Here is a 19,638-nt window from a genome sequence, read left to right on the forward strand (position 1 = left end):
AAAAAAATAAATAAATAATAATACTCCTTTTTCTTTGAAGGATTTACAGTATATATATGTGTGTGTATGTATGTGTATATATTTGTGTGTGTGCGTCTGTGTGCATGTACGTGTTTAATATTTAAGCTGTAAGCTGCCTGAGAGCAGGAACTATGTCTCTTTTGGTTATTTCTTTCACTATTTTTTCTCTAGTGCTTAGAACATATTTCTTTTTTTTTTTTTTGGCCTCGGGGCATGTCTTTTTGGGTTTTTTTTCCAGGCATGGCTTGTGGGATCTTAGTTCCCCAACCAGAGATTGAACCTGGGCCCACTGGCAATGAAAGGGCCAAGTCCTAACCACTGGACCACCAGAGAATTCCCTATAACATATTTCTCGAGCAATATTTGTTATTTTTTTAAAATGTTATATATTTTGGATGTTAATCCCTTATCAGATATATGATTTGGAACTATTTTCTGCCATTGCATGGGTTGCCTTTTCACTCTGTTGATGGTGTCCTTTGGTTCACAGATTTTGCCGAAGTCCAATTTATCTATTTTTTCTTTTGTTGCCTGTGCTTTTGGTGTCATTTCAAGAAATCGTTGCCAAATTCAATGTCATAAGGCTTTGCCCTCGTTTTCTTCTAAGAGTTTTATAGTTTTAACTTTTATACTTAGGTCTTTGTTTTGCATGCGGATATCTAGTTTTTCCAACATCATTTATTGAAAAGACTGTCTTTTCCCCATTAGATGGTCTTGGCATCCTTGTTGAAATCCTTTGACCATATATGTGAGGGTTTATTTATGGGCTCTCTATTCTATTCCATTGATCTACATGTCTGTCTTTATGCCAGTATCACACTGGGTTGTTTTATTAATTTTGGTAATATGTATATAACATATTACCTTTTTGGTAATATGTACATAACATATTACCTTTTATATTAACATATAAAATTTACCATTTTAACCATTTTTAAGTATACATTTCAGTGGCATTAAGTACATTCACATTGTTGTGCAACCACTTGTTCTTTATATAGTTGCATAGTATTCCATTGCATGAATGCATTATAATTTATTTACCAGTCCTCTGTTAATGGACATTCAGGTTGTTTTCAGTCATTTGCTCTCACATTTAATGCTATGACAAATAATCTAATGTAAAAGTCACTTTTTCTCGTGTGAGTATACCTATAAGATAAAATTGGCGAATTGTAACATTCGTGCTTTTGTAATTTTGTAATTCTTGTAAATTGACAAAATGCCTTCCATAGAGGTTTTATTAATTTACCCTCAGTATGTTAGCTTTTTTTTTTTAAAGCTTTTTCTACTTGATGGATAAAAAAATGTTCTTAGTGTTGTTTGAATTTTTATTTTGAGGCTGAATGTTCTTATTTTTTGTTTAAGAGTCATTTGATATTTCCTGTGAACTGTATGTTTATGGTCATGCCCATTTTTCTATTAAGTTGTCTATCAGTTTCTTATTGATTTGTAAGAGTTCTTTGTATTTTAGGGAAATCAGCCTTTTGTCTGTAATGTAAGTTTCAAATATCTTTCTAGATTGTCATTTGATTTATAGCAGTTCTAATCCCATTTTCTTCCATAACCTATGGTCAATGAAATCCCAGAAAATTTTGCAAGTCCTTTCACCCTACCCTATAAGAAAGTTCTGCTCAGTTTCAGAGTATTACCCAGCTTGGTGAATGAGACACTGATATCTGATTACTGTTAAAATTTAAACAATAATAAGACTGGAAGAGACCTTAGAAATCCTCTCAGATACACTGAATTTCGTCAACGAGGCCCAAGTAAATGAAGTGATATAACCCAGGTTACATAGCAGGTAAGCAGTGGTGCCAGATCTAGGACTTTCCTCTGGCTTCCATTTTGGATGAGGTTGTTCTGTTTAACACACACAATAAGGAAGTTCTGAGCTTGTGAAGGTATTTATGAGTTGAACGTTGATTTTGGTAGAGGAATGGGCCCTTTCCCATACTGCTCTTTACCTTTTTGTCTCATCTCCTTTTCCTTGCCCAAATGCCTTGTGAGTTCTGAAATTCTACCTTAAGGCAGGAACAAATGGCCCGTTGAATGTGCCCTTTTCTAGGGTTGGGTTGGTGAGTTCTAGGCACGCAGGCCCAAGGAAGGCACGTGGTGGGGATTCTCCACGTGATGGTGCTGCCTTCAGTGCTTGACTCAGAGGCTCTGAGGAAGCCAGGTTAAGATGGTTCTTAGTGGTTTGGAGATTTGCTGTAACCTGGATCTCCCAAGCTTTCTTTGTCTTCAAATGGAGAAAACCTGATCCCCCCTGAAAAGCCCTGGGACTTCAGTTGTTTCTCAGGGATCTTCTGAGCAAGTAATAAAAATTATAAAATAAAATGATGAAAGTAATAATTAAATTAAAATTATATAAGCCTGTTTATCAACTCTAAGATGCCACTGACTGTAGGCTGGGCCATTATTTTATGCATCACTAAGGAAAAAATACTGCTAATTAAAAGGACCAATGCTTGCTTAGCACAGAAACTTTTCTCACATATCACTCTTACGCCTAAGTTATAAAAAGTAAAACAATTTTTCTTTAAATGGCAAATCGTACTGTAATCTCTCTAAAGACATTTAAGTGGCATTTAAAACATGTATAGTATCATCAAATACATTTAACTGAGCAAAATCAACAGTACCAACAGCATAGACTAAGTTCACACACATACAGGCAGTGTGACTACCTCTTGATCATTTGGCCAACAGGAATGTAAGATTTCAGAGTCATGAATGAGAGGGAAATGTGCAACCTAGGACTAATGCAATGCTATATCCTTTGACTAATTCCAAAGCATTTTTATGCATGTGATCTTGTTTAATCTTCCCAGCTTTATAGTACATCATTTTCTAGATAAGGAAACTGAGGCTTAGAGAGGTTGACTTGCCCGAGATCACAGTGAATAAGTGATGAAACTGGGACTTTAAAACCCCAGGCTTGGGACTTCCCTGATGGTCCAGTGGTTAAGATTTCTGCGTTGCCAATGCAGGGGCCCCGGGTTCGATCCCTGGTCAGGGAACTAGATCCTGCATGCCACAACTAAAGATCTTGCAGGCCCCAACTAAGACCCAGTGCAGCCAAATAAATAAATATTAAAAAACAGAAAAAAGCCCCAGGCTTTCTGTTCTATCCAGTTGTTTACCAGCATTTGACCTCGTTGTCTTGGATCTTTCTCTTAGAGCAGATGACTGCAACAGTGCAGGAAGTGAGGGCTGCTCTGATTCTCTGCTTCTTCTGATAGAGTTGATTAAAGATAATCCCTGGCAGATATAGGTGTGCAGAAGTGGTTTTCTTAAAGTTTGGAAGAGTAAAAATATAAATTTAATTTGAGGACATTCTCTTTTTTTCCCCCTCTTCTCTGAAGGTACCAGAAAGCAGCTGAAGAAGCAAACATGGAAAAGAGGAGAAGTGTAAGTATTTGGAAGGCCCCGGACATGTGGAACTTCACAGGCAGAGCCCACGTGGCTCAGCCACCTGCAGCCTCTGCGGGGCGTGGGCTCCGAGTCAGCTGAGCCGGGCATGTGTGCCAGCTGGTCTGACTGGTGAATCATTTGCTCAGGAGAACTTGGCTCAGGTGCAGAGAATCTTATTTTTTCCCTGAGGTTCTCCTTTTGAGCCACTTTTTCTTTCCTGAGTTAAGGATAGAAAGCCAAGTACTTTGCTTGTGGTTATAAAATGGCTTACTGCTTCTGCTCAAATTAGGCTACAGGGCTTCCCAGGCTGTTTCCTTTCTTCCAAATCAAACAACCAGAATGTTTCTCTGCATTTAAGTGGTAGCAGCTGTGCAGCTGTTGTCATTCCCCCTGGGTTCTTTGTTTAAATCAAACCTCTTGACCCAGTCTAGTTAGCAAGTTTCTTAGCTGCAGGATCCACCAAAGGTGAAAACCTCAGAACCAGCTCTGAGCTCATACCCATTTGTACTCTCCCGCTGGCTAACTTCCAGCTGGGCTGGATAGTGTTTTTCTTTTGAGATCTTACTTGATTTAATGGTACGAGGGGAAAAAACCTCACATATTTGGGCAAGAATTCTTTAATTTGGCTGGCATTACAAAAACATCCTCCTGGCAGCTTTCAGTACCTAACCTATTTAAATTAGAACATAACATGCCCCTGTCACTTTGTTTCCTCTAAGGAGGCAGTGCTGACGGGTCTTTGACTTAATTTTCCTGTAATTCGAGAATGGATCCCCTCTGGTGCACTGTCAGAAAACTTAGCATCATTTCACTCAGCTGCTGTTTTCTTTTCTTTCCTCCTTCTCTCTCTTGCGTGTTATTTTTCCCCTTTCTCTTTTCTTCCTTCTTTTTTTCCTTTCACTTATTCAATTAGCAAGTATTCATAGAGCACCCACTATATGCCAAGCACTGCTTTAGGCACTAATACAGACTACATCTCTGCCACCATGGAGTTTATATTCTGGTGGGAGAGGCAGACAATAAAGATGTGTCAGGTATGAAACAACATGAAGCAGGTAAGCAGGATGAGTATAGCGGTCAAGGAGAGATTTGAGCAGAGGTCTGAGGACATGAGCTAGGGAGAAAAATAATTCAGGCAGAAGATAGGAGCACATGCAAATGCCTCGAGGCAAGAACATTCTAAGTGTATTTGAGGAACAGGAAAGGAAATGTCACGTAGGGCCATTGTGAGGACCTGGACCTTAACTCTGATCGAATGGGGGCCTTTGGAGGGTTTGTGTGCAAAGGAGTAATGTGATCTAACTAAAATTTTTAAAAAGAGGAGGAAGAGACTAGAGGAGCAATGGCAGAAGCATGAAGACAAATTACGAGACAATTGCAGTGATTTAGGCAAAAGATGATAATGGATTGGACTGGAATAGTAGCTGTATAGGTGATGAGAAGTGGCAGGATTTATAGTGAAGGTAGAGAAAAAGAATGGCAACAATGCTTTTGGCCCAAACACCAGGAAACATGCCATTGAGATGGGGAAGATGACAGTAAAAGCAGGTTCAGAGAAGGGGAAATATTTATTAGAAGCTCAGTTTTGGACATGTTAAATGTAAAATTCTTTATTAAGACATCCAAGTGGAGAAGTCAAATAGGAACCTGGATGTACAAATCTGAAATTGGAAGAGATCCAGGCTGGAGATGAGATGTGTGTGTATCAAAGTATCAGTGGTCTGTAAAGATAAGAGATGCATGAGATCACCTGGGGAGTGAGTACAGCTAGAAAAGAGGTCTGAGTACGGAGCTCAGGGGCACCTTGTTGTTTAAAGGTTGGAGATAGAAGGAGGAACCAGCAAAGGAGACTGAGAGGGAGCAGCTGGTGAGATAGCAGTGGAAATAAGAGAACGGAGTGCCAGATGTCCAGTGAAGAAAGTGTTTCTAAAAGACATGTTATCAACAGAGTCAAACACACAGATAGGCTGAGAACTGACCATCAGATTTGTTAATATGAAGGTCACTGGTCACTTTGTACTATTTGAGAGTGATGGGATAAAGGCCTGATTGGACTAGGTTCAAGACAGTAGGATGACAAAAGTCGATACCACAAGTATGGATGAACATTTATGGAGCATCTTTTATGTGCCAGGTGCTGAAGGCACAAAGAGGAATAAGATGTGGTCCCTGCCTTCAAGGAACTGCTTAGAGGTTGGAAAGTAGAATTTATAATCCCAGTGTTATAAGTACCATATTAAAGGAATATTCAAGGTGCTGGGGGAGAACTTAGGAGGAACTCATAACCTGGACTATGACATGTCAAGGAAGACTTCCCAGAAGAAGTAGTGCCTGACTGAGCCTGAAGGATGACTAGGAATTAGCTAAGCAAAGGGGGCAAAAGGAGTGGCAGAGGAAGCAGCACGTGCACAGCATGGAGGCATAAGAGAACAGGCACATTGGACAGTTGAAAAGATAATTGTCCCATTCACCAAGATGGAGAATTCAGGAAAAGAAACAGATTAAAGAGTGAGGAGTGAACGGAGGAGAGGCGAGACTTCAGCTTTAGACAAGGATGAATTTAAGATGTCTATAGGATTTCCAGGTAGAACTGAGAGGTAAGGAGAGATTTCTGGCTAGAGTTAATAGGGCATGAATCATCAACAGACAGCTGGTGGGTGAAACCAGGAGGACACCATCTATAGAAAAATACATAAAGTGGGTAAAGAAGATAACCTAAGGCAGAACCTTGAGAGACGCCACCCATCCTCAGGGAGGGACTGAGGAAGAGAAACCTATGAAAAAAAACAACAACTGAAGAGTGGCCAGAGAAATGGGAAGAAATCTAGGAAAAAGGGATGTCACAGAGACCATGGAAGGAAGGAATTTTGTTAAAGGGGGGAGTGGTCAGTAACACCAGATGCTATAGAGAGATCAAATAAAATAAAACAGACGTGCCCCTTGCAATTGGCAGTTAAAAGGTAAAAGGGTGTGAACAGGTAATCAAAGAAGAAACAATAAATATACAAAAAATGCTTAGCCTCACTAATAATCAAATATAAAGCAACTGTGAGATATAAATTGTAACCTAAACAGTTGGCAGATTTTTTTGATCGATAATATTCGGCATGTGAGGAATATTCTCATCCACTGTTAGTGAAAAGTCAATTAGGCAATGCCTATTAAAATATTAAATATGTTTAGTACGCATTGATCCTGCAGTTCTACTTCTAGGACTGATCATTGAGAGAAACTCACTAGTGAAACAAAATAAAAGTAAAAGGATATTTATTACAGGATTCTTTGTAGTACTTAAACATTTGAAATAATGCAAATATCCATCGGTGGGGTAGTAGTAAATTATGGTACCTACATCCATCATACTAATATATCATATATAATTTTTTTTAATTGATTATTTTAGTTTTGGCTGTGTTGGGTCTTCGTTGCTGTGCACGGGCTTTCTCTAGTTGCGGTGAGCGGGGGCTACTCTTTGTTGTGGCGCGCAGGCTTCTCATTGCGGTGGCTTCTCTTGTTGCGGAGCGTGGGCTCTAGCCGTGCGGGCTCAGTAGTTGCAGCATGCGGGCTCAGTAGTTGCGGCTAGCAGGCTGTAGAGCACAAGTTCAGTACTTGTGGCACACGGGCTTAGTTGCTCCAACAGCATGTAGGATCTTCCCAGACCAGGGCTCGAACCCGTGTCCCCTGCATTGGCAGGTGGACTCAACCACTGTGCCACCAGGGAAGTCCTCGTATATGTTATATATGATATTATATACTATGTGGTTAAGATTTTGTGTAACGTGGAAAGGTCTTAAAATCACATTAATTATTAAAGCAAGGTGCAGAATAGTAACTATAGTATGATTGTGTAGAAAAACATTACAGATAGTTTATAAAAATAAGGAAAAAATTGAGAGCATGTGCACCAAACTGTTGGCAGTGGATATCTTGGCTAGGAGGAATGGGGGAGTCAAATAGGGAAAATTAAAGCATATATTCAAGGCAAATATACATTCTTATATTGACTATGACTTCCCCCCCAATAAGTTTTGGGTTTTTTTAATTATTTTATTTTTGGCTGCGTTGGGTCCTCGTTGCTGCGTGCGGGCTTTCTCTAGTTGCGGCAAGTGCGGGCTACTCTTTGTTGCGGTGCACGGGCTTCTCATTGTGGTGGCTCCTTTTGTTGCAGAGCATGGGCTCTAGGGACACGGGCTTCAGTAGTTGCAGCATGCTGGCTCAGTAGTTGTGGCGCACAGGCTTAGTTGCTCTGCCTCATGTGGGATCTTCCTGGACCAGGGCTCGAACCCATGTGCCCTGCATTGGCAGGCGGATTCTTAACCACTGTGCCACTGGGGAAGCCCTCCCCCCCACCCCAGTTAATTTTTTAAATTACTTTTGTAATTGAGAAAAGTAATAAGTTAAAAATAAGATAATGGGGGCTCCCCTGGTGGCGCAGTGGTTGAGAGTCCGCCTGCCAATGCAGGGGACATGGATTCGTGCCCCGGTCCAGGAGGATCCCACATGCCGCAAAGCGGCTGGGCCCTTGGGCCATGGCCGCTGAGCCTGTGCGTCCGGAGCCTGTGCACCACAACGGGAGAGGCCACAGCAGTGAGAGGCCCACGTACCGCAAAAAAAAAAAAACATAATGAAATGAAAAATGTAAAGAAGTCATTGATGATCCTGATTGGTGCTACTTCAGAAATGTTTTGGTAGTAGAATTAGAGGGAATGGAAAGTAGTCAAGTGGAAATAGCAGTTACACAAGACTGTGCTTTCAAGACCCTTAACTGTGAAATGTGGGAGACAGCAATAGCTGGAAGAAGACAAAGTTGAAGGATGGTTCTTTTTTTTAACAACTTTTTTATTTTAAAATAATTTTGGATTTACAGTAGAGTTATTAAGATAGTACAGAGAGCTCCCGTGCACCTCCACCTAGCCTCCCCTAATGTTAACATCTTCTATAACTGTGCTACATTTATAAAACCTGAGAAATTAACATCGGTACAATGCTATCAGCTAAACCACAGACTTTATTCAAATCTTACCAGTTTTTCCATTAATGACAGACAGTTGCTTTTAAGATCCACCAGACTTGTAAGAGACCTAATTTGTCTCCTGAAGAATAGGGAGAAATGTACATATACATTTACAGAGGTGACTCTCCAGGTGAAAGAGTACTCACCTGAATACTCCAGGTGAAAGAATATTCATGGAAAACAAGGTAGAGAAACATTCAGGAGCAAGTGGGTAAATTTGTTCCTTTAGCAAATACTAGGATCAGGTTACATGATAGCTTGGATTCCCAGAAATTCAGCCCTCCTTTTCTCTTCCTCTTCCACTTGCATCTAGGACACAGAAACACAGACCATTAATACGACCATCAGTTATATTTTCAGGTTCCTTTTAAGCATGGGATGTGCCACTTGAAATCTGTGCTGTTCGGGCATTCATCTCCATAATGACTGGCTACACCACTTTTCTGAGAAGCTCTTAGAGTAGGAATTTATTCCTTTCCTTGGAGTCTGTACATCCAGGTATTCCGTGTTTCTAGCCCCACTGCTGTATCCTACCAAGTATCCTCCTGCTTTTAAGATGACGATTCCCCTGCCAAGATTTCAAACGTTAAAGCTCATTTGATCCAGCCTCTTCATTTTGTGGGTGGAATAACAGACCCAGAGAGAGGAAGGGACTTATCTAAGGCCCTTTCCAAGTTGAATGCTCCTGCAGAAAGGACACTGCGTTGCATCTCCTGAGTGTGTCTGATCCGGATTTAGGCAGCCGGTTATGGTCCAGAGGCAATGTCTGCAGAGATTCTCAGCCTTGCTGGGTAGGATGAGCAGCATGCTGGATGTCACCTTGAAAAGGAGGATGTGGTAGTCCAGCAACCAATGGGGCCCTTGAAAACTTGTACCCTCCTTGACTTCCCACTGCCTTAATCTAGGAAAATACTTGGGAAAAAGTTAAAACCCTGACACAAATGACATCGACTAAAATTTCACCTTATTTTGTAGCCCCCCACCCCCCACCCCAGCCCTACTCTGAAACAGTAGACACTGTAGAGAAAGTAGAAAGAACAGTAAGTGACGGTAACCCAAGTTCAGGATTTGAGAGATGACTGGCTACTGCGGTTGACCACCGTTGTGAGGTATGGCTGGGGAGTGGGGAGGGCCACTCATTTAATAATAGTCACCGCTACTGGTCAAATACTACATTATGTGCTTTAATATAATCTCATTTATTCTCTACAGTAGCCCTGTATGGAAGTTTCCAGAAATTAAGAAACTTGCCCAGGGTCATTTGGCTGGATGGAGCTGGATTATATAAGTAATGCATGTTCATTGTAGGAAATACAGATACTATACATAAAATAGATAAGTAACAGGGATTTCCTGTATAACACAGGGAATTACATTCAGTGTCTTGTAATAACCTATAATGGAATATAGTCTGAAAAAAAAATCACTGAATCACTTGGCTGTACACCTGAAACTAGCACAATATTGTGAATCAACTATACTTCAATTAAAAATTAATTAAAAAGAAAATACAGATAAAAAAAGAGAAGAAAATGTAAGTGGCCCCATAATCCACTATCCAATGATAACCCAGGCTATCTCAGTCCAGTACTCTTTTCATTGTGTTGCCCGGTCTGCTTTCAGCTCTAGCTTTTGTTCTGTGCCTTCTTCCTTCTCTTTCTTCCCCAGAAAGACTGTAGCCACTGCTTCTGCCCCATCTTTGCTTGCCTCAAGCTCTAAAGGCCTGGAAAGCTGGCATGACCTGGGTGGTGCTGCCAGGAGTGATGGCAAGTTCTGGGGCCTTTAATGCTGTCAGACCTTACAGCGCTACCCCTCCCCTACTTGTCCCCACCCCAGCACTTTTGAACTTGTATCCTTAAGAACTCCTTTTAATAAAAGAGCACATTCACGCCTCTGTTAAGATGCCCCGCTAAGGGATGTCCTCCACCCAGGTCCTTGTTTGGGACATTGCTGGTACTCTGTCACACAGATCCCTCTCTTCCAGGTCATCACAAGTAAAGTAGGGATGACAGCTTTCAAGCTGTTTACAAGTAACATCAAAATTATTTGATATTCCATAGAACCTTTTTCTTGTGATATGAAGACAATGCATAATTTTATTTTTGTATTCATTTTTATTACACAATGAAAGCACATTTATCCTAAAAAGAAAAAGAAGAAGAAAATACAAATGCCCGTGTCAACCTGTTAACATCCTGATGTCTTTTCTTCCAGACTATTTTTCTATGTTTATATTAGAAACATATATGTGTATTATAAAATGGGATCATGCTGTCTTTTTTTTTTTTTTTTTTTTTTTAATATTTGGCCGCGACTTGGGGGATCTTAGTTCCCCGACCAGGAATTGAATCCAGGCCCAGGCCCACAACAGTGAAAGCTCCAAGTCCTAACACTGGACTGCCAGGGAATTCCCCATGCTGTGTTTTTTTTTTTTCTTTTCTTTTTAATTTTATTATTATTTGTTTTAATATTTGGCTGCATTGGGTCTTCGTTGCTGCGTGCGGGCTTTTTCTGGTTGTGGCTAGCGGGGGCTACTCTTTGCGGTGCGCAGGCTTCTCGTTGTGGTGGCTTCTCTTGTTGCGGAGCATGGGCTCTAGGAGCGCTGGCTTCAGTAGTTATAGCACGCAGGCTCAGTAGTTGCGGTGCGTGGGCGTAGTTGCTCCACTGCGTGTGGGATCTTCCAGGACCAGGGATTGAACCCGTGTCCCCTGCATTGGCAGGTGGATTCTTAACCACTGCGCCACCAGGAAAGTCCCCCATGATGTCTTATAATTAGCTTTATTCACTCAAAAGTATCTTATGAGCATCTTTGCATGTCAGTAAATATACTTCGATCACATGATATGTCTCTGAGAAAAGTAGTGTCCAGTTACCAAGGCAAAATGCCACTTTGATTCTCAAGGCTCCTGTTTAGGCAGGGCAGAGCAGGTGAAGTTGGAGACCCAGATGACTCATCCATTGTGTCTCAGGAGGGTACACAGAGCCAAGAGTGCTTCTGGCAGTTAAGGTAGCACCAGCTTTTAAATTTTCTCTTTTCCAACAAGAAAACTTTTCTTGCTGCTTAAATTTCTGGTCCATACATGCTTCCCCCAATGAAGCATCTTGTCAGGCTAAGATTTAAACACAAATATCAAGCAGTTGTTCTTCTGTAACTTTCTTTTTTCCATGCCTTGGTCCTACTTGATGAAGTGGCTCTCAGAGTGTATTCAGAAGAGTAATAGGGTGAGAGACTTAATTCCCAATATAGCTGCTAATCCTGTTTAATACCCCAGAGTCTTTCAGTCCTAGGTGGTTTGTCCTTTCTTAGTTGAAAGACCGGTGAGCCACAGGCTGCAGGAATGGAGGGCAAGAAGGTACTGGAGTTTGTGATTTGTAGGGAAGGTGCTGCTGCTTTATTTATTTAGGAGTGCTTTCAGAGTCCGGGACATTGAATTTTACTTCACCCAGCATGTCTCCTCTATTATTGCGGAACAACGTTGACACCTTCCAGGTTGTTTTCAATCTGTCTTATATGTACAAACTAATTCCAGTTTGACCCACGCGAAAGAGAACTGTCTTAGATGTGTAAATGTGTGTCCTTCCATCAAGAGAGGGGGTGGTAGTGTTTCATATGAAGCCTGGGTATTTTTCAACCAAAGGATCTGGAAAATAGTGAATTTTCTGAAAACTGAGGATTTATACATGGACAAACATGTAGAGAAGTACAGGGGGGAAAAAGGATTAGGTTCTTATGTAAAAAATAAAATTTGACTGTTCATGTAAATTATGTCGGATATGATGATATATACATGTAAAAGTCTGGTGGCTGCTTTAAATTTCCACAAAGAGTTTCAATTCTTGATGCTACTGTCCACAATTATTGGTATTGTGTAGTTTAAGCTATACTGCATCTTTGTCTCATTTAGAAGAAAAAAACCCAGCCAGGATGTGATTTTGTGGCACGTAATGATGAACTTTTTTGTGTTTTTTTTAAACATCTTTATTGGGGTATAATTGCTTTACAATGGTGTGCTAGTTTCTGCTTTATAACAAAGTGAATCAGTTATACATATACATATGTTCCCATATTCAATGATGAACTTTTATTAGTGCATATTTACAGGGTTTAAAGTAACTGGTATTTTGCTTTTTCTTTCTGTTTTCCCCATTAATCTCTGGATAAAAATCCCTTGTCTCCAATGTAACTATCATTAGATCTGAGCTCTCCTTTCTTCTCATTTTGTCCTTATAAGGCTATCCTGTTTTATCACTTCCTGCTTTAGCTCCTGACTTTTTCTCTCTTCCCCTCTCCCTCTCTTGCGGTGGATGCTTTCTCCATGTGGCAGGGCTGTAACTGTTCACAGCTGTCTGAAACGACAGTGGACCGGGAGCAGCTTGGAGTTTTAACTTTCATTTTACAAAGAACAGCATGTTTGAATGTTTCAGCAGGCAAGTTATAACTGGCATTCACTTTTTGTTCTTCTAGAACACTGAAAATCTCCCCCAGCACTTTAGAAGGGGGAACCTGACCGTGTTAAAGAAGAAGTGGGAGAACCCAGTGCTGGGAGCAGACTCTCTCCCAGACTCCGTGCGAAACAGCAGCACCGAGGTCAGGCATAGAGGCGACCCTCCTCCCGCTGAAGTGGCAAACAGCTCTGCCTCTGGGGTCGAGGCTGACCAAGAGGAACGAGTCCACCCCAGACCTAGAATCAAATCGCCTCCTGAAGCTCTTATTCAGTATCCGTACCCCCGCATCGAGGACAGTGAGCATCTTAAAGACCACTCAGCAGAAAGTAAAAAAATGGAAAATTGTCTGGGAGAATCCAGGCATGAAGTAGGAAAACCCGAAATAAGTGAAAATGCAGAAGCTGCAAACAAAATAGAGAAATACAATGTTCCGCTGAACAGGCTTAAGATGATGTTTGAGAAAGGTGAACCAACTCAAACCAAGGTAAGGACTGGGTGGGTTTAAAGCTTGAAAAAGCCAATTCAAGTAGCTAAACAAAGCTGTTTCTCTAGTCTAGACGGTTTGTGTAATGGTGAGTATGTGGTCAGTATGTCTTTTGATTCAAGTTAGACGAGTAGTTAATAAAAAGTCTCGAATTATTTACAGAGATGCTAAGATTTGTGAGTGTGACCCAATTTCACGTGAAATCAAGTGCACACTGGGATTCAGGTCAATATCGAGAAATGAAGAGTTTGATGCTGATTGGGTTATGTGTTTTTGTATGCTTGCCCTTTTAATTTGTCTTCCTGTGCCTTTTGTCATTTGTAGCTTTAGGGGGGTGGAATTACTGCTGAATCTCTCTCTGCCTGGACACAGCTGCAGGCTGAGTGTTAAGGCCAGAGTTTAACATTAAGACTGAGGCTTAGTTGTCTCCTTGCTAGCTGAATCCTTTCTCTTCTCAACTTCCTCATCTGTGCCTTCCAACAAATGTTTTCTATCAGCTAAAATCCTATCCCAGGAAAAATCAATGAAGATAGCCAGACTAGCCGTAGCCTTCAGGAGTTTTGACTTGCAAATACAGAGGGTTGCATTTTCCCTACAACTGCTAATGAAACTCGATCCTTCATGTGGAGTGCAGACCAGGTCCCCAGAGGGAATTATTTAACTAGAAAATGAGTTACATATGCTGGTGACTTATAACACAATCCAGGGGCCGCAGAGCTGGTAAATTTTTCCAGTTTTCTCATACTTTCCTGCATATCTGGCTTTGTACATGGGGTCGGTTTGTTACAACAGTCATTATAATGAAATAAACAGATCTGATGGGGAGCAAAGCCCTCATTTACTCTAGATTCCGTTTAGATGGGAAAGCAGATTTTTTTTCAGCTAAGTATTGGCCCAAATTTCTACATTTGTGAAGTAATGGTATGAAGCATTTCTTCTGAGGTAAAAATTAGATAACTTATCCTAGAATCCTCAGTTATGTTTGGTGTGATGTAGCCATCTCGTCTTGTATCTTGCGGTGCCTGTTACTTTTCTACCTGGAAAAGTTCTTTAGTGTTCAGCGATCATCTGTTTGAGGATGTATCAATAGAAAGAATTTTTAAAGATTTGCAAAGCTAGAACCCTTTTCTCTGCATGAGTTTTTACTCTGTTTTAACACTGAAGCCAGTTGGCAAGAGATGTAACCACAAAGCATTTTATGACTTTTCTTAAACTCTCATCCCTCTCAATTTTGAGTCCTCTAGGCCTGCCAACTCCCTCTTTCCCCTTTATGGTCTTAATAAAAATTAAAAAAAAAAAAACTTTAAAAAATTTAAATGGGAAGAAGAATTTTAAATGGAGGGAAAAAATGTCAGAAATCCTAAATAGAGAGGAAGGGTCTTTGTTGTGAGTCAAAGCACCATTGTAAGTCTCCTCCTCTCAGACCCTGTTAGGGGCAGGATGGCTGATGTCATGGCAGCACACACAATGTAGATTCAGTGCAAAAGGCTGGTACATGTCAAAACTGGCCCAAGGTAGGAAATGATTGGGACTGCAGCAAACAAAATGCTGATTATGTGTAAGGATCTGGTGAGAGACTTTTTTCTCGTAAATGTCTAGTGAAAGATGGGCCAGAACAAGCCTGTCTCTTTGTGGCTGGTCAAAGCAGAGAAAAAAATTCTTATATAAAGAAAGATCCTACCAGATCAGACTGGCACTCAGCCTGATTGCTAACGGTCTAAGAAGATGGAGGGGTTCTAAGATTGACCTGGGCTTTTTTTTGGGGTGGAGGTACTTTTTAAACTTTCTGATTAAATAGTCATTTGTCGTTTAATGGACTGCTTAGGGAATGTAAAACACAACTGCCCTTGGTTTTATAGCTGCATCATTACCCATGTTGGAAACAGTCTAGATTACTTTAAAAATGTTTGTCTAGTATTTCAGTAAAACTGTTTAAAAAAAAACTTTTGTCTACCTTAGTTTAATGAATAACTAATCAGTTTGAAACGGTTATGGTTATTGTTATCATAATTTCAGCTTTAATATGGATAAGGCTTTAATCAGGAAGTTACATAATTGGATCTTTGGAAGGAAGCTCTGAGAAATATGGTGGAGACACTAGCAGTCCTTTTCGGAGCAAGAATACACAAGTAAGAATGATTACCTCAGAGCTAAAAATTTAGTACTTCTGTGAGACAAATGCATATATTAGGTACAAATCATGTGAATCTTTGTCTCCATAATAGAATTTTAAAGAACTGGACTAAATCTCAACTAACTAGCTGAGCAGGGTCAGGGAGCACATAGATAATGGAAATGCATGATCTAAATCTTTTATCTCCTAAATCTTTTTATCAGAGTTATTTACAGGAGGCCAAGTTAGTTGGCTTGAGTTCTACTTTTCTTAGTCTCTCTTGCTCCCTTTTGTCTGAGATGGTTTCTGTTCTTGTCCACTTTTCTTCCTGATCTCTTCTCTGCAGTCCTGTTTTTTTCTCCCTCCCTGTGTAGTCTCATCTCTTTCCAGGACTCCAAGAGACGGATCCCAAAACTAGATTCTAATCTTGAATTCTTAACCCAAGCTTCAGCCCCAATTTTGTGGTTGCCTGCCAGATCACACATCTCTTTGTGAATATCCCTTAAGCACTCAAATTCAAGAAGGCTAAAAAAGAATCCATTATCTTTCCAACCAAAACCTGCGCTACGCCTGGTGTCCCTTAGTGCATCACCATTCACCACATCTCCTGGTCTGTAAAGCTTGGGATCAGTTCTTCTCTGTGCCTGCCTCTTCTCAGTCAGTCACTTACTAAGCCATCTACATAAGTCTACACATCTCTCAAGTATGGGCCATTCTCTCCAAGAGGTCCCACATCTACTTCTATGGTTTAGCCTTAGTACATCTTGCCTTGTGGTATTGCTGCAACCTTTCCTATTAGCCTCTCATTTTTTTCTTCCCTTCCATCCTCCACACTGTTGCTATTTATTTTTCTAAGCATAGTTGTAAATTATGTTATTCCCTTGATCAGAAACTTTGGATGTCTCAGAATTAATCCATATTTAATATTTGGGTCTTCTACAGTCTGAGCTCAACCTACCTTTCCAGTCTCATAGCCAATCTTATACTCAAACCCTGGATTACTCCTCATTTTAAATCAGTCATATCTTTCCCCTAATTTCTACCTCTTGAAATCTTACTCCTCAAGGTCTAGGAAGACTGTGAGACCTACCTCAGTTTTTTCCCAGATGAAATTACCTTCACCCTCCTGACTCTCCTGTAGAATTTTCTTTTTACTTCTCTTTGGCCACTTATATCATGCTTTCTTTAATAGTCATGTATGAATTTGTACACTCCCCAGTCTATAATTCTTTCAAAGTAATGATGCTTTTATCTCCCAGTGGTCAGCACAATGACTTGGCTCATCGTGTTTATTTAGTAAAAAGGAGAAAAGAAGCTTAGAACTCAAATAACTTATAAATAATGAGAACTGATTACAGGCTGTTCCTCACTTATCCTCTACCTTTGGTGAATAGATAGGTTATTCTGGTCAGATGTTTTAGTTGAACATGATACTTCTAATTCCTATGAGCAAATGAGCAGTGGATGGATGAATGTAACCTATAAGTTATGAGGAAAAAGAAGCCCCCCTCCCACCCCCCCAGTGACATACATTGAATGTGGCTCAGCATCCCTAGCTCCATGTGTATGTTGATCTGGGTTTTAGGTAGCCAGAGTAACTATTCCGGGCATCCTTTTATGAGAAAGCTGTTCAAGCAGTTATAACCAATATTCAGTTACCATCATGTTGACATTTGAATCCGTAATCTTCAAAGGCCTTGATGCAGTTATTCAAATCACCAAACAATATAGGGACAGGCTCCTTAAGTCTCAATTCTTTCTGTTTGGTTCCTAACTTATCTGGTTCACACAAATCCTTGGAAAGGAGAATACAGACCAGATATTTGGAAGGTGTATTTCTACCTTCATCACCTATTTAAAGTATTGTCTTTTTCTAAAAATATATATATATATACATACACATATATACACCACATCTTTTTTATCCATTCATCTGTTGATGAACTCTTAAGTTCTCAGTGTTATTTTGACCTCTCTGTAGCAGTACATTTCTTGTAAAGACCTCCTACTCGTATAAATTAAGTTTTATTTACCTTAGTTAGTAACTCTGAGTAAACCTTTGGTCTTTTGTGGTAAGACAATAATGGATCCAGGTATAAAGATGCCAGTCAGGGAGTCGTGATCTTTCTGTTTGTCGCCCTAAATGGCTGTCTTTGATATGTCAGTTAGAGACCAGTCATCTCTTTTCTGCTTATTTTCATGCCAGTTAACTACTTACCGGTTTCTATCCGGTTCCATTAAAATAAAATATGTTGAAAAGTAATATCAGGAGACTGGAATATTCTCTAAGCATTGGTTGGCTACATTAGAGTTTGTAGGGGCCAGAAAGACATCATTTGCCCCACAAAATCACCTTTTCTTTCTGCTACTGGACTCACTCCTGCATTAAACAACGTAGGTGTGTATCCAGATGAATTTATCAGTCATTTCCTTTAGCCTTCTAATTCATTAAGGAGTTACAATGAGTGAGAAATCCCTATCAAGATCGTTGACATAAATCCTAGAACTATAAGTGATTGTAAAAGGTTATTTAATTCAGCTCATTGTTCGCAGGATATTAAAATCCCTATTTTACAGATGGAAACAGCTGACGTCAGAGAAATTAACTGATACGCCCGATGTCATGTGGCTAATTAATATCAGAACAAGAACTGAAATTGTGTAGTACCCCTTCTACCATAAACACTACCTTCATGGATATTATAATAGCTATTTATTAGATAAAAACATCTGGCCTTACGTATTTTTGAAATCTAAGGAAACCAGGAAAGAATTAAAACATATTAACAGCTGTCTTCTCAAAGACTTTAGCTTTCTATCTGTCCTCTTCCTACGTTTTGTAGTCTTTTTACTGAGTTAAAAACATCAGGGCAATGAAGAGAATACACTGGAATGCAAGAGATTTGTACTGAAACTCTTGAGTTAGAAGCTTGTGAGTTTGAGAGGTTTGTTTTTCTTATATAAATTAGTCATCTGAACAATCACGCGCGCACACACACACACACACACACACACACACACACAAGATCGGAAGAGGAAACCAGGAAAGAATTAAAACATATTAACAGCTGTCTTCTCAAAGACTTTAGCTTTCTATCTGTCCTCTTCCTACGTTTTGTAGTCTTTTTACTGAGTTAAAAACATCAGGGCAATGAAGAGAATACACTGGAATGCAAGAGATTTGTACTGAAACTCTTGAGTTAGAAGCTTGTGAGTTTGAGAGGTTTGTTTTTCTTATATAAATTAGTCATCTGAACAATCACGCGCGCACACACACACACACACACACACACACACACACACACACCACAGTAAACCAGAAAAGGCCAAGTAAGCCTGGAAAAAAGAGTAACCTTTATCAGTTGTGCACAATGGTATCCTTATCTTTGCTTAACTAGATTTTACATGGTTTTAGGTACTGTGTGCTCACTGTTTTGTGTGCTTTATCTTTGGTTTGGTCTTTTTTACATAGACCTTCCTTTGTATCTTCCTAGTTCATGTAGTTATCCTTTTATGGCAATATGTTACTTCATTATACTTTTTTTCTTTTGCGGTACACGGGCCTCTCACTGCTGTGGCCTCTCCAGCCGCGGAGCACAGGCTCCGGACGCGCAGGCTCAGCGGCCATGGCTCACGAGCCCAGCCGCTCCGCAGCATGTGGGATCTTCCTGAACTGGGGCACGAACCCGCGTCCCCTGCATCGGCAGGCTGACTCTCAACCACCGCGCCACCAGGGAAGCCCCATTATACTTTTTAATCATTCCCCAGTAATTAGATTCTCTTCCAGACTAATAAAAAAGCTCTAAGCATCTTGGCAGAAATATTTTATTTTTAGTTATGGGGAGGGGCTATATTACTGAATGATGTTACCGTGGTTAAAAGACATAATTCTGTAACACTGCTAGCACAATCTAAGGGCATATTTAATTCCCCAGCAGTTCCTCATCAGCATTTGGTTTTATCATTTTTATCTATTTATATTAATTTAAAAATATGAAGTATTACCTCTCCTTCCTTTCTTTTCTTCCTAATTGTAAGAGTAATACATAATTTTTATAGAACACTTAGAAATACAAAATATGGGAGTTCCCTGGTGGTCTAGTGGTTAGGATTCGGGGGGTTTTCTCTGGGGGCTCAGTCTGG

At 40.2% G+C, this 19,638-nt stretch overlaps 1 protein-coding gene across 8 annotated transcripts in view; it reads left to right on the top strand.

Moving 5' to 3' along the window:
* Positions 1 to 19,638, top strand: part of LIMA1 (LIM domain and actin binding 1) — an 85,414-nt gene that overhangs the window by 37,233 nt on the left and 28,543 nt on the right. For 7 of the 8 annotated variants that reach the window (XM_024737050.1, XM_024737053.1, XM_024737055.1 and 4 more), the window contains 2 exons: positions 3,390 to 3,435; positions 12,918 to 13,382. In XM_024737050.1, coding sequence (XP_024592818.1) covers positions 3,390 to 3,435; positions 12,918 to 13,382 — 511 coding nt within the window. Of the gene's footprint in view, positions 1 to 3,389; positions 3,436 to 12,755; positions 13,383 to 19,638 lie in introns of those variants that run through there. The other variant, XM_024737058.1, reaches the window with a different exon arrangement.

Source organism: Neophocaena asiaeorientalis, unplaced genomic scaffold (assembly GCF_003031525.2).
Source record: "Neophocaena asiaeorientalis asiaeorientalis breed wild unplaced genomic scaffold, Neophocaena_asiaeorientalis_V1.1 scaffold134, whole genome shotgun sequence".
Taxonomy (NCBI): Eukaryota; Metazoa; Chordata; class Mammalia; order Artiodactyla; family Phocoenidae; genus Neophocaena; species Neophocaena asiaeorientalis.